Source organism: Hippopotamus amphibius, chromosome 13 (genome assembly GCF_030028045.1).
Source record: "Hippopotamus amphibius kiboko isolate mHipAmp2 chromosome 13, mHipAmp2.hap2, whole genome shotgun sequence".
Taxonomy (NCBI): Eukaryota; Metazoa; Chordata; class Mammalia; order Artiodactyla; family Hippopotamidae; genus Hippopotamus; species Hippopotamus amphibius.
In genome coordinates this window covers 103,094,209-103,112,853 of record NC_080198.1, presented here as the reverse complement: position 1 = coordinate 103,112,853, position 18,645 = coordinate 103,094,209, and the positions used below count along the sequence as shown (strand labels likewise).

General features: G+C 60.6%; 1 protein-coding gene across 7 annotated transcripts in view; it reads left to right on the top strand.

The window, feature by feature from the left end:
* Window positions 1-12,899, top strand: part of MAEA (macrophage erythroblast attacher, E3 ubiquitin ligase) — a 28,960-nt gene extending 16,061 nt beyond the window's left edge. For 5 of the 7 annotated variants that reach the window (XM_057705198.1, XM_057705200.1, XM_057705203.1 and 2 more), the window contains 8 exons: window positions 49-252; window positions 3,888-4,010; window positions 4,653-4,766; window positions 7,184-7,260; window positions 8,252-8,360; window positions 11,218-11,351; window positions 11,561-11,756; window positions 12,014-12,899. In XM_057705198.1, coding sequence (XP_057561181.1) covers window positions 49-252; window positions 3,888-4,010; window positions 4,653-4,766; window positions 7,184-7,260; window positions 8,252-8,360; window positions 11,218-11,351; window positions 11,561-11,756; window positions 12,014-12,109 — 1,053 coding nt within the window. In that variant the 3' untranslated portion in view covers window positions 12,110-12,899. The remainder of the gene's footprint in view (window positions 1-48; window positions 253-3,887; window positions 4,011-4,652; window positions 4,767-7,183; window positions 7,261-8,251; window positions 8,361-11,217; window positions 11,352-11,560; window positions 11,757-12,013) is intronic. The other 2 variants (XM_057705199.1, XM_057705205.1) reach the window with 2 other exon arrangements.
* Window positions 12,900-18,645: the final 5,746 nt, after the last annotated feature.

Here is an 18,645-nt window from a genome sequence, read left to right as displayed (position 1 = left end):
GCGCCCGGTCGCCACCCAGCCTGAGCCCCCCTCTGTCCGGCGTCACAGGCGGTGGAGTCCATCCAGGCGGAGGACGAGAGCGCCAAGTTGTGCAAGCGCAGGATCGAGCACCTCAAGGAGCACAGCAGCGACCAGCCGGCGGCGGCCAGCGTGTGGAAGAGGAAGCGCATGGACCGCATGATGGTGGAGCACCTGCTGCGCTGTGGCTACTACAACACGGCCGTCAAGCTGGCGCGCCAGAGCGGCATTGAGGTGGGCACGGGGCTGGGGTGCTTGGGGCCGCGGGATTCCCGGCCCTCCGTGTGTGCTGAGCCAGGAGGTCCCCTCCCACCTGTGACGGCTCTGGTGGTTGCGCCTGTTCTGAGGACCAAGAGTGTGGGTGGGGATGGCCCCCCCTCCGCCATGCGCCTGTGATCATTCTCCTTGCGGTGAGTGGTTTTCTCTGGGGCCGGACGTGTTTCCCATCAGTCCGTTTGCGGTGGCCCCAGGGTGCGCGATGCCCTAGGCTGCTGGCCTGCGGTGAAGGGGGCTGTCACCACCCCTGCCAGCCTCTGGAGGTCTGCCTGCACCTTCCTCTGGCCTTGAGGGCGGTGTGGCTGGGGGCAGTGGTACCCTGGTGTGGGGGGCAGGGATGGGGTGGGGGAAACAGTGGTTGGGGCTGCCCAGACCAGCGTGCGTGGCCGCCCCCCGCCCTGTCCGCGTCCTGTGTTGACTGGAGCCTCTGGCAGCAGGACCTGTGCAGACGGCAGGGTCTTCCTTGTCTCTACGTCCCAGGTGGGGTCCCCTCTCGGCCTGCTCCTCTGTCGCACGCTCAGGACCCACTGGGTCCGCCCCTGCCACCCTCACGTCTTCAGTCTGAGCACCGCTGGCCGCCTTGGGCCCACCTACCCCCACCACAGCCCCATCCCCTGCGTGGCTTAAATACTACCCATGTGTGGGTGGCTCCCACCCTGGGCCAAGGGGCTCAGCCCTGGTGGCTCCAAACCCCAGCATGAGACCCTGTCCCCTGTCCCGGGAGGTGGCCTCGGGTCCCCCGCAGCATTGCGCCGTCGCCCCCAGCAGACATCCGCGGGTCCTGGCTGCGTGCCCAGCTCCACCACTTCCCGCTGTCTCCACGTTCCTGTCTAGTTCCAGCCCCAGGCCTGTCCTTCAGTGTGGCTGACATGCTCATGTGGTGGGGGCTGGGGATGGGAGGCCCTCTCTCCTGCTTTCCAGCCCGCGTGTGCAGGCTCCTGCTGTGCACGGCAGGGCCGCTGGGCTCGGCTTCGTGCCCAGTGGTCCCTGGGGCCCGTTTCCCCCCCACCCTCCCTCCCCAGCTCTGCTAGGCTCACACGCCCGGCAGAGCCTGTCCGTCTGCGGTGGGCGTCGGGCTTCCCTCCCGCCTGCCCCTCCCCTGCACCTGCGAGGGCGTGGCCACACACCTGCAGCGGCTGGGGAGGTGCGAGCGCCCCGCGCCTCCTGGCCCTCAGACGTGCGCCCTGTGGGGGGAGACGCGTGAGGCCAGGCGAGATTTGGTGAAGGGGACGTGTCTGCAGAGGGGCAAAGTGGGACAGGAGGGCGGCGGGGAGGGGCTGGCGGTCCCCAGAAGAAGGTCAGAGCCCCGGAAGCTCGGGGCGCACCTCGCCGAGGAGACAGTGCTGGAAGGGGGTTTCTGCATGAGCCCCGAGCTTCACCGTGAGCACAGAAGTCCAAGTCTCTTGCAGAAGCAGACACAGGAGGACATCCCCGTGGCCTCAGGGTTGAGCGAGGCCTCCGAGGAAGAGGCTGCCGCGCCGCGGCTCCTGAACGTTAAGCACTTCTTTTCACCCAAAGACACCGTGAAGGGGTGGGGGGGGGGGCGCGGGCCACGCAGACGGCTGTGGAGGAAGGAGTGTCTGGCGGAGTCCGCCGTGGCCCCCACCTCCCGGGAGGGGACCGTGGGCGGCGCTCGCTCAGGCCCACCTTCTGCCGGCAGTTTAATGTCCTCACTGTGGCTCCCGCAGCCAAGGGTCCGTGGACGTCAGAGGACCGTCAGCAGGAAAGGAAGGACTGGGGCGCTGGGGGGCACCGGCAGGAGAGGCCACCGCTTGGAATTTAGAGCAGAACTGGAAGAGATGGGAAGTGGGCGAGAAGAAAGACTAGACTGTCATCTGGAGCCCGGCTTTTGCCCAGCAGGGAGGCTTCTGAAAAACGAAGATGGTGGAGAAACGGCCAAGAAAGCAACACAGGAAAGCCCACCTCTGTGGTGAGGGCGGCAAGCCGAGGACTGGATTAGTGAGTGCTGGTTGCAGCGGCCACAGGGCACCTCCTTGTCAGAAACCCCTGTGGGGGGCGAAGCCGGGGGAGCAGCGGGAGGCGCAGGGCCCGTGGCGGGAAGGCTTGGAGTCCGGCGCTCGCCCCCGCCGCACACCCAGCCCTGCCTGGCGGTGTCTTGCTCTGTAAGTGGCAGTCAGGCCGTGGAGCCGGGGAGGGTGTCAGGCCCGGGAGGGTGGGGGTGCCTCCTGCGGGACCGGCCGCCGTCCCTTACTGAGGACATGGGTAGAGCTGCCCTTGCGTGGCCGCCGTGAGCTGCCCGCTGTCCAGAGTGGCCGTGCAGGAGCTGGAGAGCTGACGGGGCATCTCTGATGTGCCCCCTGACAGCAGTACACCCCGGACTCTCTGGTCAGCTGTCCTTCTGCCCTTGGCCATCACCCCTTGGGTTCCACAGAAGATGCTCCAAGAGCTGCTCCACGGGTGCCGCCTTGTTGCCAAGTTAGTGTCCTCGATGGTTTCTTGCTGATTTTGCCGAACGTGCCTGGTGTTCACTGCGGCGTCATCAGCTGTGTGCATTCACTGACTGTTCCTCTTGAAACAGAATAGGTGTCTTCTAGCCGTACTTGAAAGCTCACACCTTACGCTTCACCCACCAGTAGGACTCTGCACCCTCCTACGGCACAGCTTTCGGAGAGAGCTTGAACCGGCCCTGGGGCCTGGACACGGGAGTTCCGTGGCGAGCCCCTGGCTTTCTTTGCTGTGGCAGACCTTGGTCGAGAGCGCCTGGGCGAGCAGGCTCTCTTGTCCTGCGTTCTGTGGTGCCGAGCGCCCGTGAGGCCTGATGGGGGAGAGGAGACACGCGCGCTCCAGGGATGTTCTGCGTCGGACGGTCCACCTGGTGACTCAGAACGTGATCTTTACTAACACTTTCTGCTCGACTCTGTTCCAGATGGAGGAGACATTTACCTTTTCAATTTTTCATTTTCTTCAAGTGCTCCCCCCTCCTTTTGTGATGTCGGAGCGTTCATCCCCTTGCCGTGTGCGGCCAGGGAGGTCCTTCTCGCTGGCTGTACCCTGGCCTCTGGCTGGGGCCATGCGCTTTCTGGCACGGCACGGAGCCCCCTGGACTGCAGCAGGTGTGCGCTGGAGTGATGGGGCTCGTTACCGTGGGTGCTCGGCCCTGCTGGGATCCGGCAGCCCGGCAGCCACTCTTCGTGCCGCCTGCCCTCCCAGACCGCCAGGCCTTCACACAGAGAGAGGGGAGCAGACGACGGAGGAGCGGGACGCGGCCCCTCCACCCTGCTGCCCCGTGGCAAAAATTGAAACTTTAAATCAGCCTGCAGAGCAAAACTCAGAAAATGAGAGCATGGACTGCTGGGGTCTCCGTGTCTGCGCTGTGAGAGGTGATGGGGGCAGACCTCTGTCCTCCAGGCCCCAGGTGCTCTCACCCGGCCTGGGAGCCGGCATCTGAATGTGGCGCAGGCCTGTGTGCTGTGCAGACCCGGCCGCGGAGGGGTTGTCCCGGCGAGGGGGAGGGGGGTGCTCCTGCGAGATGAGGCGCGGGCCTCGGACTGCAGGACGCCAGGTGATGTGTCCAGCCGGCCTTGAGCGGGTCCAGGGTCCAGTTCTCCAAACTGGTGCTTCCTTCCCTGCAGGACTTAGTGAACATCGAGATGTTCCTGACGGCCAAAGAGGTGGAGGAGTCCCTGGAGAGGCGCGAGACAGCCACCTGCCTGGCCTGGTGCCACGACAACAAGTCCCGGCTTCGCAAGATGAAGGTGTGCGGGCTGTGCCTGGGCGGGGCTCCTGGAGGAGGCGGGGCTGGGGCTGCGCCTGTGCCTGGGCTCCTGGAGAGGGCAGGGTGCACCTGGGCAGAGCTTGCAGGGTGGGGAGGCTGCTGGCCCACCTGCACCAGAGCCAAAGTGCTTTTACCTGTTGGTTCTGAGTTCTGTGGTTCTGGTTATTGGGTTTGGTGTGGATTTGGGGTTTTATTGGGGGTGGTGTTTGAGGTTTAGAGAAAATCCCTGAAAAGCGCACCCCTCTGCTTTGTGGTCTGGGCAGATATTCTGAGTGTGAGGTTCTGAAGGCATGAACTGTTGACCACACGTGCCCTGTGTGTGGCCGCCGCCAGGGGTTGGAGCCGGTCGGCCTGCCCGTCTGCTTGGGCCTGACTCAGGAGGCCGGTCGGAGCGGGTGCCCACCTGCGAGGGTGCAGTAGGCACTTAATGTGCAGAACTGAAGCGTGCTTACTGAAGGGTGCCCGCGCCCTAGGGCTCGCGGAGATGCTTGACCGTATTAACCTTTCCTGCCTCCGGGAGAAGAACTGTGTTTTCTGTGGTCTAAGCTGAGCGCCTCTAACCCCGCCCCGCTGAGCTTGTGTGCACAGTCACCAGCCAAGGGTGACACTCTCTGCCACTCAGGGCCGCCAAGGCGAGCACGACGCGAAGACGGCACGGAAAAGTAGAGCGGCCAGTGGCTGCCCTAGAGAGGGTGAGGATCTTGGTATGGAAACCGTAAAAGGAAAGCCAGAATTGGTATGTAACACGCGCCCGCTCTCCTGCTGCGCCCCCACGGCTGTGCGCTGGGGGGGACCGGGGCAGAAGGAAAGCAGGCCTCCGATCGCGTCAGGCGGCTTCTGCACGCCCTGTTCCCTCCCAGAGAGCACTGCTGCACGCCACCTGGGCCGGGTCACGGCGGGGGCCTTGCAGCTCCCAGGGGGTGGGCCGGCGGGGGCCGAATCCACGGAAGGCGCGTTCCTGTGGCCACGCCACGTAACTTGAAGGAGCAGAAGTAGTTGTCCAAGAGCACATTCGGAGGACAGCCTGACGCCACCAGCACGTGCTCAGTCCAAAGCAGCGACTGAACACAAGTTGGTACACGGTCTCTGTACAGCTTGCACACGCGTGGGCACACACGAGCTCCTGCACTTGATCACTCACAGGCCCGGGAGGGGAGGGAGCCAGGCGGGGGGGCGGGGGCCCGTGCCAGATGCCCGGGATCCCTCAGATCGGGGATGAGACTCTAGACGAGAAGTGAAACTTTGAGAGCCACTCGTCCTGCGGCTGGAAAATACCTCCAAGGTAGCAGGCGCACCACGTGACAGTCTCCGGACTTGACCCGGGTCTCTGGACATGTCAGGCTGACAGGCAGCAGCGTGAGCACTTTGTGTCTGCAAGCTCGGGCGGGCTCTGAAACAGGAGAGCGCCACGCCTTTCTCAGCAGGGTGCGTGCTCACCGCGCAGCACGTGACGTGCTCACCCAGGTCGTGGCCGTCCACGTGGAGCCTGCACACTTGCGTGTGCGCGCCCCTCTCAGCGGACTGGTTGAAGGTTAATCTGGAGAGCAAAGACCTGCCATAAAGAATGAAACACGTTTGCACGTGTCAGTTGTGTAAAGCGCTGCCCCGGGGGGACTGGTTCCCGCCCCCCGGCTGAGTGTGCTCCTGGCAGCTGCGGCGGAAGCTGTCATCAGGCCCGGGAGGCAGGCGGGCCCCTGCCCTCTGTCCCCCCCTCGGGCCTGCTGGCTCAGCCTCTGAGGAGGGCGTGTTCTTCTCCACTGGTTCGTGTGGCCCGTGCCCTGCCCCACCCGGTCGGGGGTCAGGACAGACTGCTGCCTGGGGCCTGGTCCCCCGTGCAGAGGGCAGGGAGGGGGGCTGGGGCAGGACGCACGGGTGGGGTGGACGCGTGGGCACCAGGTAAGTGGCTCTCTGCGCCCCTGCCGTGCCTGTCAAGCCTGGGCAGCACGGTCCAGCGGTCATGTCAGCCCGGGCTCCACCCCGTGTCCCTGGGGCGGGGCTGGGGGCGTTGTGGAGGGTGTCCTCCCAGGGTCAAGCCCAGGCGCTTCCCCAGAATGCAGTGTGCCCACCGGGGCACAGGTGGGGAGTCGCGGGGTGCACAAACTTGAAGCGTCAGGCGTAGAGCACTGTTCACGCCATCCTGTGACCTGGGCGCTGTGGCAGTGACAGGAGACCCTAAGGTTTGCCTCCTGTTCTGTTAGTTCCACGTACCCTGTTTCAGCTTGGGAACACTGAGTGTCTTCTGAAACCATGTTGAAGGTGTTACAGTCTACATTACTTCTTTTGTAAAATAATTCAGGTTTTTCATCTTAAGTCATGAAAGTTAATTTTACCTGCTTGCCCTCTACCCCCAGCCGCAGGAATTTTAGCCCATGTTGAATTGATGTTGCTAAGATGTCACAGTTAGTTTGGGCTTCCATACAAGCGACCCTGCTGGGGGGACCCTGTAAGCCCCGCAGAGTCTCCTGTGGGACAGATGCCTCCGAGACACAGCTGGACCACGGCTACCTCCCAGCACAGCAGCCCCAGCCCCAGACACTTCGCACCCTCAGCAAATCCCAGGCGGGGTTCCCGCCTCTTCTAGGAGTTGGCCTCTGAGTGGCTCTCACTGCCTCTGCCATCTTCACCTGGCCCTGGCCAAGTGCCCCATGCCCCGCCCACTCAGGGCCTCTGAACTGGCTCTTCCCTCTGCCTGGAACATTCTCTGGGAGTCCGTGTGGCCCCCACCCTGACGGTCCTCACCCAGCGCTCCCTCCCACCAGGTTCCCGGGCCCCAGCGTGGCCTGGCAGGGGAAAGCACCCTGCGCAGCTCTGAGGGCTGCCGGCCAGCAAGGCTGGAGGTGGAGGGTGGCAGGCGGTTAGCAGGACGCGGCCAAGGGCACGCATGCTCACTAACGGGAACCCGGCCGCCGTCTCTGTGCGGTCCCCGCCGCCCCAGAGCAACCCCCCACTGCTTCTCAGGGGCCGCACTGGGTGGGGCTGGGCCACGGCCCGGCAGAACCCGGGAAGTGATGGCTACGGATTGAAATCGTGGCTCTGGCGGCTGCTCTGCCTCCCCGGCAGCTTGGAGCTCCCGTAGGGTGCGCGCAGCCTGAGGCCGGGACGTGGCTCTGGTGAACCCGTCTGAGCTGTCCGTTGTCTTGTCTTCACCCTCAGAGCTGCCTGGAGTTCAGTCTCAGGATCCAGGAGTTCATTGAGCTAATCCGGCAGAACAAGAGGCTGGATGCGGTGAGGTAGGGCTTCCCCCAGCTCACGGGGCCGGCGTTTCGGGTCCCTTCGGGTCTGGGTTCAGGGCAGGCAGCGCAGGTGTCCAGCAGGTCCTCTCTGGCTGGCCGGGGCCTGCCTGATGACGTGCGACCACCTCTCTCCCATCACAGAGTGGGGGTGAGGCCGTGGGCCTGTCTTTTCACTGGGAGAAGGGTTGTGCGTGTACCCCTCGGGCCGGGCCTCCACCGGCTCGCAGTATCATCAGGCAGAGTTGTTTCCGTCATGGTCCCTGGAGCAAATGGCCATCCCCAGGCAGGCCGTGAACGGTGGGGAGTGGGGTGTCCCCAGGGCAAGAGAGCCCCAGGCAGCCGAGGCAGGCCTCCCGCCGGTGCAGCTTCCGTGTCGCGCGTGTCCTGAGCTCTGCGCAGTGGCAGAGCTGTCGTTGCCTGACAGCGTGGGGCTCCAGGTCGGGGCGGCTCCCGGGACAGAGAATGGTGTTCAGAGGGTGAACCGAGAGCGCTTTTGCTCTCAGGATGGGAGCCTCCGGGAAGGAGGCTGGAGTGTGGGCGTGGCACCGGGGGTCTCTGCACCCTCCCACTGTTGCCACGCGCACACCCAGGTCTGGGGGCCTGGAGTCTGATGGGTGGACGTGAGTGAGCCTGTCCTGGGGGTGGGCTGGGGCCCCGGGAGCTGTGCGAGAGGAGGGGCAGATCGGACCCGGAGGCCACGGGTGTTGCTGGGCCTGGGCTTGTGGGACGCAGGGCCGCCTGGCAGGGCTCGGGCAGGCTCTGTGCGGGCAGGCACTGCCTCCAGGTTCTTTCTGTGTGGGATGCTGTACGTGGTGCCTCGCACCCTGTCCCCGTCCCCGTGCCGTTGAGGAGTCGGCACCGGAGGAAGGAGGCTTTTCGCATGTCTGGGTGGGGGCGGTGCCCTTGGTCCTGCGACTCTGGCAGAGACCCAGCTCAGCTTCCTGACCGTGGAGTGCAGACTTCAACAGGCCGCGCTGTTTTTTTCCAGACACGCGAGGAAGCACTTCAGCCAGGCCGAGGGGAGCCAGCTGGACGAGGTCCGCCAGGTCATGGGCATGCTGGCCTTCCCACCAGACACGCACATCTCCCCCTACAAGGTAGGGCGCCGGGGGCTCGTAGGGTCTGCTCTGTCGTCCCTGCCGCGGTGGTGTGTGGCCCGCACACCACATAGGCCCTTTCCTATCTTGTTCCCATTTTGCCGGTAAAAAACTTAGATCAGAAGAACTCATGAAAGCCCCTCAGCTGGAAAGCGCAGCTGCGAGCACCTCACACTTCCCGTCCCTCCCAGGGGCTCCTCTCCCTCTGGAGCACCTGGTCAGGGCTGGACAGGCCAGGGCCTCTGCACCATCTCTCCCTGCCTCTCTTCTTCCTGCCCTTTCTCTTCCCTGCGCCGGGATCACTGGGCACTTCTGCCGTCAGTGTCTCCCCCGTGGATGGCTCTCCTTGACCTTGAGGGTCCCTGTGGGGTCTGGGCAGGGGCATACCCCCCACAGCTACGGTCCTTTTGAAACCTGAGGGCCGTCCTAATGACCTGTGAACCTTGTCTTGGAAAAACACCACAGGTCCCGTCATGAAAACTGAGAAGTCTGACAACCGCTTTCATTCCTTCCCGTCTCCTTCCCCCGGGGTTCACACTGATGGTTTTCCCCGGGGGCAGCCCCCACCACCGGTCTCCTCTCAGCAGCCTTTCTCAGTGCTTGCAACATGGACAGTTTTCCAGATCCTGAAGTCGAGCATCCTTTCGATGAACCATTCTGTCTTTAAGTCATTTATCGCTTCTTGGTTTTTGTTATAAACACTCAAGAGAAGCCAAGCTACATCTTCAGCACTTTGCTCAGAGACAGCTCATCACCCACAGCCCCGTCCATGAGCACAGTTCGGCCAGGCCCGAAACACCGTGTGACCGGGAGCCCTCCCTCCAGTTCCCAGTAACACGATCCTCCTTCTGTCTGAGGCCTCATCTGTGGCCTGGACGGTCCGCGGCTCTTAGGTTTCCCTGTGACATTGGAGTGCCCTCTGCCGCTGTCTTCCTCCTGGGCCTCACTGTGAGTGGTGCTTTCTGTCTGGCGTTACCGCCAAGCTCCAAGCTGCTGCCCGTTGCCCACTTCCGAAGCCACGTCCCCGCATTTAGGTACTTGTTAGCACAGCATCCGCTTCGGCGGCCCTCCTCTGTCTTAGTGCTGTGTGGGGGCTGTGGCAGCGGAAGGCACTGCTCACGGTCCTGGGGCAGGAAGTCCACAGTCAGGTGCCAGCAAGGTCTGCGGAGGCCCTCGTGCGAGTCGCAGGCTCCTGCTGGGTCCTCCCGTGGCGGGAGGGTCAGGAGCTCTCTGGGGGCTCTTCTTCAGTGAGCACTAAGCCCATTCGTGAGGCTCTACCCTCATGACCTGTGACCTCACCCCCCCAGGGGGCCGCCCTGACCATCGCTTTGGGCCTCAGCACTTCAGTGTGCGCGCTCGGTAGGGGAGAGGATAAAACCCCTTCCTTGTGTGGTGAACCGGCCCTGTTCTCTGGGCCTTGAGCTGGTCTCTGTCCAAGGCTCTGCATCCTTGCCCTGCAGCCCCGCCCGCCCTGCTGTGTTTTGTGGGAGCCACTGGGCAGACCCAGCCCCCACCGCCCGGAGTGCTTGGCTGCAGGTCTTTCGGAAGGCTGATGGAAGCGTCTCACCCTAACTGAATTCACACTTTCTGAGGTGTTTGGAGATATCTTTTAATAAATCAGGTCACAGAGATCTTCCGGTCTAAACTCAGATATAACTCACAGCATTTGTTTCTCTTCGTGCTCTGGAGATGTGTTAGAAGTGCCAGGAAGGCGAGCCTGCCTTGGGGGTGAGACGTCTAGCTCAGGAGGGCGTGCAGCGTGTCCCTTCCCTCCCCTGCACGGCCTTGCAGCGACTGTAAAGAGCCGGGCGAGTGCTGCCATCGCCGCCTTGGGGACAGGAGGGGCCGAGCCTCCGGGCCAGGGCAGAGGCCACGGCCACCAGGGCGTCCCCTCCTGGGGGCAGAGCTCTCCACCTGTGCGGACACGGCCTCCCACAGGTGAAAGTCGGTCAGACAGATTGAGCAGCATGGAGAGAAGACCTAGAAGGCACAGGAGAACTGCTCAGAGCAGGTGGGGGGGGGGGTCTCGGGGGTGGGAAACTCAGAAGCAGAGTTGGGACAGTGGATGTCCTGGAAGCAGGAGCAGGGAGGGAACCAGACATCCTCGCGATGCGCTGGAGCAGCCTCGGTGAGGGAGCCAAACGCTCGTCCCTCGTGGCGGCAAGTCACAAGCGTGTCCAGGTGGGCCATGGTAGGAACGGGAGGAGGTGCTTTGTTCTGAGAGGTGGTTGTAGCAGAGGCTGCACAGGGGCTGGGAGCCAGCACTGGGCAAGTGCCAGCCCCTGGGTGTGGGCCTCGTTCTCCATGGACTTTGATAAAAAGTATTGAAAGCATTTTTTTAAAGGCTGGAGTGTGATGTGTTCCCTGTGCCAGAACTGTGAGGAGCTTTCACACAGCCTCTGACCGCGCTTTCGTGTGCTCCCCTCCCGCCCCCGCTGCCCCCCCCCCACCCCGCTTTTTGAGTCTAAACCTGGGTGGTTTTAGGGATGGACCAGGGCCAGATTTAATCGTCTCTTCTCATGCGTTGTTTCCTGGAATAAACCTCCTTTCAGACCTTAATGCTCTTAGCAAGAGGCTCTGCGACTTGCGCCGTGCTGAGCTGGCCTTCCAGCCCCAAGTCCTTGACTTGTCCCGAGGACACTCGCTCTAGAGCCTCCGTGTCCCCTCGGAACAAGTCAGCGTCCCGGAAGGCGAGTGAGCAGCGGGCTCGCCACGGGCGACCCGAGTCCAGGCTGCGCCCCAGCCGCCCGCGTGAGCGTCCGTCGGGGGTCTCTTCCTCCCTTGGCCTCTCGCCTGCAGGGGCGACGTTTCGCGTGTGTTTGCTGTTGTCACCCCAACTCTGGCCCGCTTCTTCCAGGACCTGCTGGACCCGGCCCGGTGGCGGATGCTGATCCAGCAGTTCCGGTACGACAACTACCGGCTGCACCAGCTGGGGAACAGCTCGGTGTTCACCCTCACGCTGCAGGCCGGCCTCTCGGCCATAAAGACACCGTATCCTTCGCGCTGGGCGCGGCTGCCCGTGTGTCCCTGCTTCGCGCCCCCCTGCGTCCTCCGTCTTGAGACGGGCGCTGCAGCCCCCCGGTGCCCGACGGTGCGGGGGAGGGGGGTGCCCAGGGGAACCGCCCGGAGTAGCCCCCCACGTGGTGCCCGGGGACCCCTAGACCCTCGGCCGGCCCCCGCCCTCCTTAACCCGCGCGCAGGCAGTGCTACAAGGAGGACGGCAGCTCGCGGAGCCCCGACTGCCCGGTGTGCAGCCGCTCGCTGAACAAGCTGGCACAGCCCCTGCCCATGGCGCACTGCGCCAACTCGCGCCTGGTTTGCAAGATCTCGGGAGACGTGATGAACGAGAACAACCCGCCCATGATGCTGCCCAACGGCTACGTCTACGGCTACAACGTGAGGCCGGGGCCTGGGCTGGGGGCGGGGCCTGGGCGGGGCGGGAGGGCACAGGGGGCGGGGCGCGCGGAGCTGTCCTTTGCCGAGAGGGTCGGGACAGTGGGGAAGGCGCAGGGCTTCTTGGCAGCGGTACCTGCAGGAAGGAGCTTGAGGAATGCAGTGGTGTGATCCCTGAGAGTTGGTTCTGGGGGTTTCTCATAGAAGCGTTGACTTAGACCCTCGTGGCCCGTCTGAATGTGCCCGGTCTTTCTTCGCAGTCCCTGCTCTCTATCCGGCAGGATGATAAGGTGGTCTGCCCGAGAACCAAAGAGGTCTTCCACTTCTCCCAGGCTGAGAAGGTGTACATCATGTAGGCGGGTCGCCGCGCCCGGGCGGCCGCGGGTCCCTGCCTGCCTGCCTGCCTTTCTGTTTCTTGCGACCAAAGATCAGTGAGCAACAACAGACACTCTTGGGAAGAGAGGAAGTAAGATTTAACGAGCTCGTACTTGATTTCATAACAAGTCAGCTGTTCGACGCTTCTGAAGCGCTTTCACCTTTCAGAGAAACTTCTTTCAAGACTGACCACGCGGAGGGAGGCCGGAGCCTTTCACAGCAGGAGCTGATTCCTTCCTGTGTTCTCACAGTTCCCTCCCTTTTGCTAACGAGGAACCCCGGGGGATGCGCTGGTCCTCGGCTGTGGCCCGGGAGCGGTGGTGGCCACGCCAGGGCGACCTGCGTTGACTCGGTGCCACGAGGGACCCTGTCACTTCTCTGTAGAGCTGCTGCCAAAACGCCAGCGCCACGGCCGCGGGTGGGGCCGGCCTCCAGGACCACCGCTGCCCGCGCCCGCGGGGCCGTGTTAGGATGTGTGTGGGTTCAGTGTCCCGTCCCTCGTGCTGCCTTCTCGCCTGCCTGAGAATGTACCCCGTGGAAATCCACTGGACCGGTGTCTGCAGAGGCCTTTCCGACGGCTCCGTAACTTTAGCTCTAAACACTATTCATCACAGAAGCCAATAGTTCAGTTGAAGTAACCACCGATGACTTTTCAAATCAAACGAACCATCGTAGTTTACACGAAACCGTACCGTAGAGGTTTGTACTCAGCGCTTATTTTTGCATGTTGATGTTGATTAGCTAATAAACTGTGAATGTCAGACACGCGAATAAAAGGTTTCTACTTCTTGTTTTGTGTGCGGCAGCAGGCGCTGTGCACGGCCAACCCCGTGGGGGTGGGGGTGGGGTCTGCGCCCGGCCGTGGGTCCTGCACCCACGTGAGCTGTGCCCCAGCCCCTCCAGCCTCACCGCCTTCCCCCGCCCCGCCCCCCCCACCCCCCGCTGCAGCACCTGGTGACTGGGGGTCCCGCGGGGGTCCTTGCCCCTTCTTCCTGGCCTCGCCGCTGCGCCTCCCCGGCCCTCGGCCCCCTGGGCTTCTTGCTGGGTGCTGGCCGCTGCGGCTTCTGGCCTCGGTCCTGGGTTTCTGCTCCCCTGCCAGGCGCCCACGCCGACCCCTGTGCCCTGGGCCCACGTCCCAAAGAGACCACGGCCTCCAGGTCGCCGCCGTGCTCTGCTTAGGGGCTCCAAGGATGACTGCGCCACCCGAGTGGGGCCTCCCCGTGCCCTGTGCACACCTGCCAGCAGTCTGGCCGGCCCACACATGGGCTCGCGGTTCTGCAGGGACACGGGCAGAGCTGTCCGCAGGGAGATGAGCTCTTTGCCAGCGCCCGCACCCAGGGAGGGGGGCAGCAGGGGTCTCCGCGAGCCCCGCCCCCATCCTTGCCGCCTGCCTCTTGCCTTTTCCTTCTCGTGGAAGTCTTAACCGAGCACACGCATGAGTCTGAATTCCTGCACGCGTGCTCGCCCGTGTGGCCCGCAGGGCTGCCGCTGGGTGCGTCCCCGGCCAGCGTGCCGGCAGCAGGTTCGTGGGGAGAGCGGCTCCGCCGGCTCCCAGCCTTGGCGGAAGCAGAACCCCACTGCCGGCTCCCTGGGCGGCCGGCCCGCGGCAGGGGAAGCTCCTCCTTTCCGCTGTGCGTAGCGTCCCACTGGGCACGTGGGGGTGACTTCCCATCCTCCCGCGGGTGGACACTTGGTCGTTTCCAGATGAACCTGCCACGAGCACTCCTGTACGTGGCTTTTGCGCACACGCGCACGCATTCCGCGGGAGCACGCGCGGTAGCTGGTCGTGCGTCACCCGGGCCGGAGAGGCAGCTGGCCAGCGCGGCCCCCCTCGCCCTCGGCGCCCGGCCTCCCGTGTGCGCTGGGTGTGCAGTGGGCCGTGAGCGCCGCTCCCTGCGGGCGGGGGCAGCTGTGACAACAGCCGGGCGAGTTTTGCTAACTGTCCACACGCGCTGGCCGGCGGCCCGGGTGGCCGGCACCCCGGCCCCTCCAGACTGCCCGCCTGCCCCGTGCGCAGCCGTCGCCCCGGTCTTCATCACGCGGGTGTTTCGCCTTCACGAGAATTGAATCGTGGGCTGAGCGCTTGGTCCCGACACGTCTCGCCCAGGAGCGCCCGTGGTGCCTGCGGGCGGCGGCTCCACGCACACCCGGCCTGGGGCGAGCCGCGCCGCGGACACGCGGGCCCTTCCCCATCGCGACATTCCTTCGTTTCTCCTGGGTAAGCGCCGACAGCTAGAGTCGCTGCGTCCCAGGGTCACCACGTGTGTAACTCTGCCATGCCGCACCCCTCACTCCTTCCTGTGTGCGGGCTGCGGCCTCCCGGGCTGGCCAGTCACGACTGTCAGGTCTCCGCCCGTGTTTCGTTGGATGATTTCTTACCTTAATTAGTAGGAATTCACCACATGTTCTGCTTACAGACTCTGTCAGAAATAGGAACTTGCACTTTGTTGACACCACCATGTGATCCGTTTCATCAGGAGAGGCTTTAATTTTAGTGAAGTTCAATTTATCAGTTTCTTCTCTTATGATGAAGGCCTTTTGGTAGTCTGCAAAATATTTGCCTATCCCAGGGTCACAATGATATTCTCTTATATCTTCTAGAAGATTTAGTGTTAGCTTTCATGTAGGTTTGTAATGCATCACAATAACCTGTGTGTGATGTGAGGGAGAAGCTGACCATCACCTCTCCCGGGTCGGCGTGTTTATCCTGCTGTTCCAGCGTCAGGAGACTTTGTCCCCATTGAATGATGGTGGCTCCTTTGTTGGGAAAACCATCCCCTGACCCTGTCTGTGGGGGTCCACTGCTGGACGTCCTCACGCCACACCCCATCTCAGTCACTAGAGCTTTAATGGAAATCTTGAAACTAGGGAGTGTGAGTCCCTTTTGTTCTACTTATTTTCTAGGTTTTCAAGATGGTGTTGGCTGTTCTACTTCCCTTGCATCCCCATGTAAATTTTAGAATCAGTAAAAGTCTGCCAGAAACAAAACAAAACAAAACAAAACAAAACAAAACAGCCTGTCGGGATTTAAACTGGAATTGCATAGAATCTCTAGATCAATTTGAGGATGGTCTTAGTCTGCTGGAGCTGGGCGGCTGAGACAGGAGGATATCTCCTCATGGTCCCAGAGGCCAGAGGTCCAGGACTAAGGTGCCAGCAGCTGGGTCCTGGTGAGGACCCGTCCGGCGCCTTCTCCCTGTGTTCTCACAGGACTCTGGTCCTGTTGGATTGGGGCCCCACCCTTCTGACCTCACTGAACCCTAACTGCCTCCCAACACAGCCACATGGAGATAAGGGTTTGAGGGAGGGGGATCCAATTTAGTCCGTAGCGGGGACTTAAACACTGACAGTTCTGAGTCCTGCAATCCGTGAACACGGGGTGGGTGTCTCTCCACATATTTATTCAGATCTACTTTCATTTCTCATTTACATTTTATAGTTTTCAGTGTACATATCTTGCACATATTTTGTTAATTTAACCCTTACCATCTCGTGATTTTTAATGCTATTGTACGCTTAATCTTTAAATTTACCTTTCCAATAGTTCCAGTATGGTAACAGACAGACATAGAGTGATTTTGTATATTGACCTTTTATCCTGTGACCTTGCTAAACTCCCTCATTAATCTTAGTAGGTTTTTGGTAAATTTTAAGGAATTTTCTACATGCGTAATTGTATCATCTGTAAATAAAGACAGTCTGCTTCTTTCTTACGAATCTCAGGCCAGGCGTCTCTTTTTCTTTCCTTCTTGTACAGCCAGCACCGCCAGCTCAGGGTTAAGCAAGAGGGTGGACATCGCCGCCTGGTCTCCAGTCTTGGGCGGAAAGCGCTGTCTTTCACTGCTGAGGGTGATGCTTGCTGTAAGTTTTTCTGGGTGTTCTCTATCAGGTGGAGGAAGTCTCCTGAGAATTATTATCATGAACTGACGTTGAATGATCCCAAATGTCCTTTTCTTCGTCTAAGGAAATTAGCATATGATTTTTCTTTACTGTGTTGACATGGAGAATTATTCTTCAGTTTTGAATGGTTAAACACACATGGCATTCCTATGATAGATCCCACTCGGTGTGTTACATTTTTAGTGTATTGCTGGATTTGATCTGCAAGGGCTTTGCTAAGCACAATGTCTGTACTGTGCTCTACATGGAGCGAGGTGCCCGCTCACTCCTGGGGTTGCTCATTTACTTCTCCTTGTTTAGCTGGAGTCAGTTTCCTATCAATCAGACTTTCTATCAGTTTTATAGATTATTACAAACAAGCACACTTTGGATGATTTCCCCCTATTGTTTGTTTCCTATTTAACTGATTTCTGCTTTTTGCTGTTTTCTTCCTTCTGCTTATTTTGGGTTTAGCTGTCCTTTTTCCAGCCTCTTAAGGTGAAGATTAGATGACTGATTTGGGGCCTTTCATTTCTAACATAAACATCCCATACATTTTAATGTTTTCATTTTCATGCAGTTCAGAATATTTTAGTTTCCCTTGTGATTTTTTTCTGTTACCTGCAGACTATTTAGGTGTCTGTTGGCTAATTTCCAAACATGTGGAAATTTTCCAGATGTTTTTGTTGCCAAATTCTGATTTAATTCTGAAGAACTTCCTGTAACATTTCTACCACCGCAGACATGCCGGTGATGAGTTCACTCAGCTTTTATTCATCTGAAAATGACTGTATTTCCCCTTAGTTTACTTTGGGAGCGACATTTCACTGCACAGACAATTCAAGGCTGACAGTGTTTTTTCTTTTCCTGCTGCGAAGGGTTTGTTCCATCGTCTTGGAGCTTGTGTTGTTTCGGCCAAGACATCTGCTGCCTCTTATCTTTGTAACATGCCTTTTCTCTCCAGCTGCTTTTAAGGTGCTTCTTTGTCACTCGTTTTCCACAATTTGATTATGACTTGTGTTGGGTGGTCTTCTTCATGTTCATGCTGCTTGGGGTTTATCATCCTGAAAAATCCCAGTTGGTTGTTTTACAGTATCTTTTAGTTCTCACCACAGTTCAGCTTGGCTAATTTTATTCATTGATTCAACATTCAACAAGTATGGAGGGCTTCCCCAGTGGCGCAGCAGTTAGGAATCTGCCTGCTAATGCAGGGGTCACGCATTCGATCCCTGGTCCAGGAAGTTCACACATGCTGTGAAGAAACTAAGCCCGAGAGCCACAACTACTAAAGCCCGCGCACCTAGAGCCCATGCTCCGCAAAAAGAGAAGCCACGGCAATGAGAAATCAGTGAACCACAATGAAGAGCAGCCCCACTTGCCACAACTAGAGAAAGCCCACGTGTAGCAACAAAGACCCAACACAGGCAATAATAAATAATTTTTTTAAAAGTATGGAACACCTGCTGTGTGCCTGACATCATGATACAAGGTGAAGATCCCTGTTCTCATGGAGCTTATGTCCTGAGAGCGAAGAGGAAAAAACCCAATAACCTAGTAATAAGATTACAAGTCTGTGTGAGAGAGAGTTGTACGGCTACGGGACAAAGTGGGCGAGGTTAACACAGGGCAGGCGGGGAGTGGGGTGGTTGGGGCTGGCTGGTCACAGCAAGGGAGGCCACGGCCTGCGGGAGAAAGTGCTGAGGTGGGATGAACACCCTTCCAGGCACGGAGTGGCTCCAGGAAGCCTGACGTTGCTGCAGGGACGAAGGGAGAGCAGGAGGGAGGTGGGGCAGCCAGCACAGACCAGGAAGGCCCTGTGGGCTGTTAAAGCCTTTTGCTTTACTCTCGGATGGAAGCCACTGGAGGGGGGGAAGGGGTGCCATGATCTGACCTTAGGCTCTAGAGGGTCCCTCTGACTGCTGCAAGGTGAAGGGACTCTAGGGGGCCTGAGGACAGGAGTGGGCCGAGGTGACTGTGGTGACACGCTGAGGGGATGGTGGCAGGGACCTGGTGGTGGCAGAGGGGTGACAAAAAGTGCTCAGATTCTGAATACGTTCTGAAAGTGGGGCTGTCTGGACTTCGCAGTAGGATGAAAGGAGGAGGGTTCCAGGAGGACCCCACGGTCATTAGCCTGCATGGTGGAAGGACAGAGATCCATCCGTCAACGGAGCGGAGAGGGCGGTGGGCAGGCGGCCTGACTGGGCAACCTGGGTTGGGGCACCGGCCTGGGGAGAGGAGTCGAGGGAAGAGCAGAGTCCTGCCAGGGCGGAAACAACCGCCCCGTGGCCGCACAAGGCAAAGAGCTAATGGCTGCTTGGAGCAAACCGGAGGCCCGGGTCGGCGCACAGAGGGGGCTGGCAGCCGCTTCCACTCCCGTTTCCTGTTTCGCTTTTTAATTCACTTTAGTCTCTTCTCTGCCCTCACTTCATTTTTCTCCCTCTCTCTCAATAGTTACTTATTGAGAGGTGACTCCCAAGAGCCACCCTCCCAGGACGCACACGTCGGCGTCGCAGCCGAGGAAGAGGTCGGGCAACAGGCACCTGCAGCTCCAGGGCCCGCGTCTCTCCGCCCGCGCCCCGGGCAGCCGCGTGCCCTCCGCGCCTCCCTCCGCCTCGGGGCGGCCGCACGCCTCCGGCCC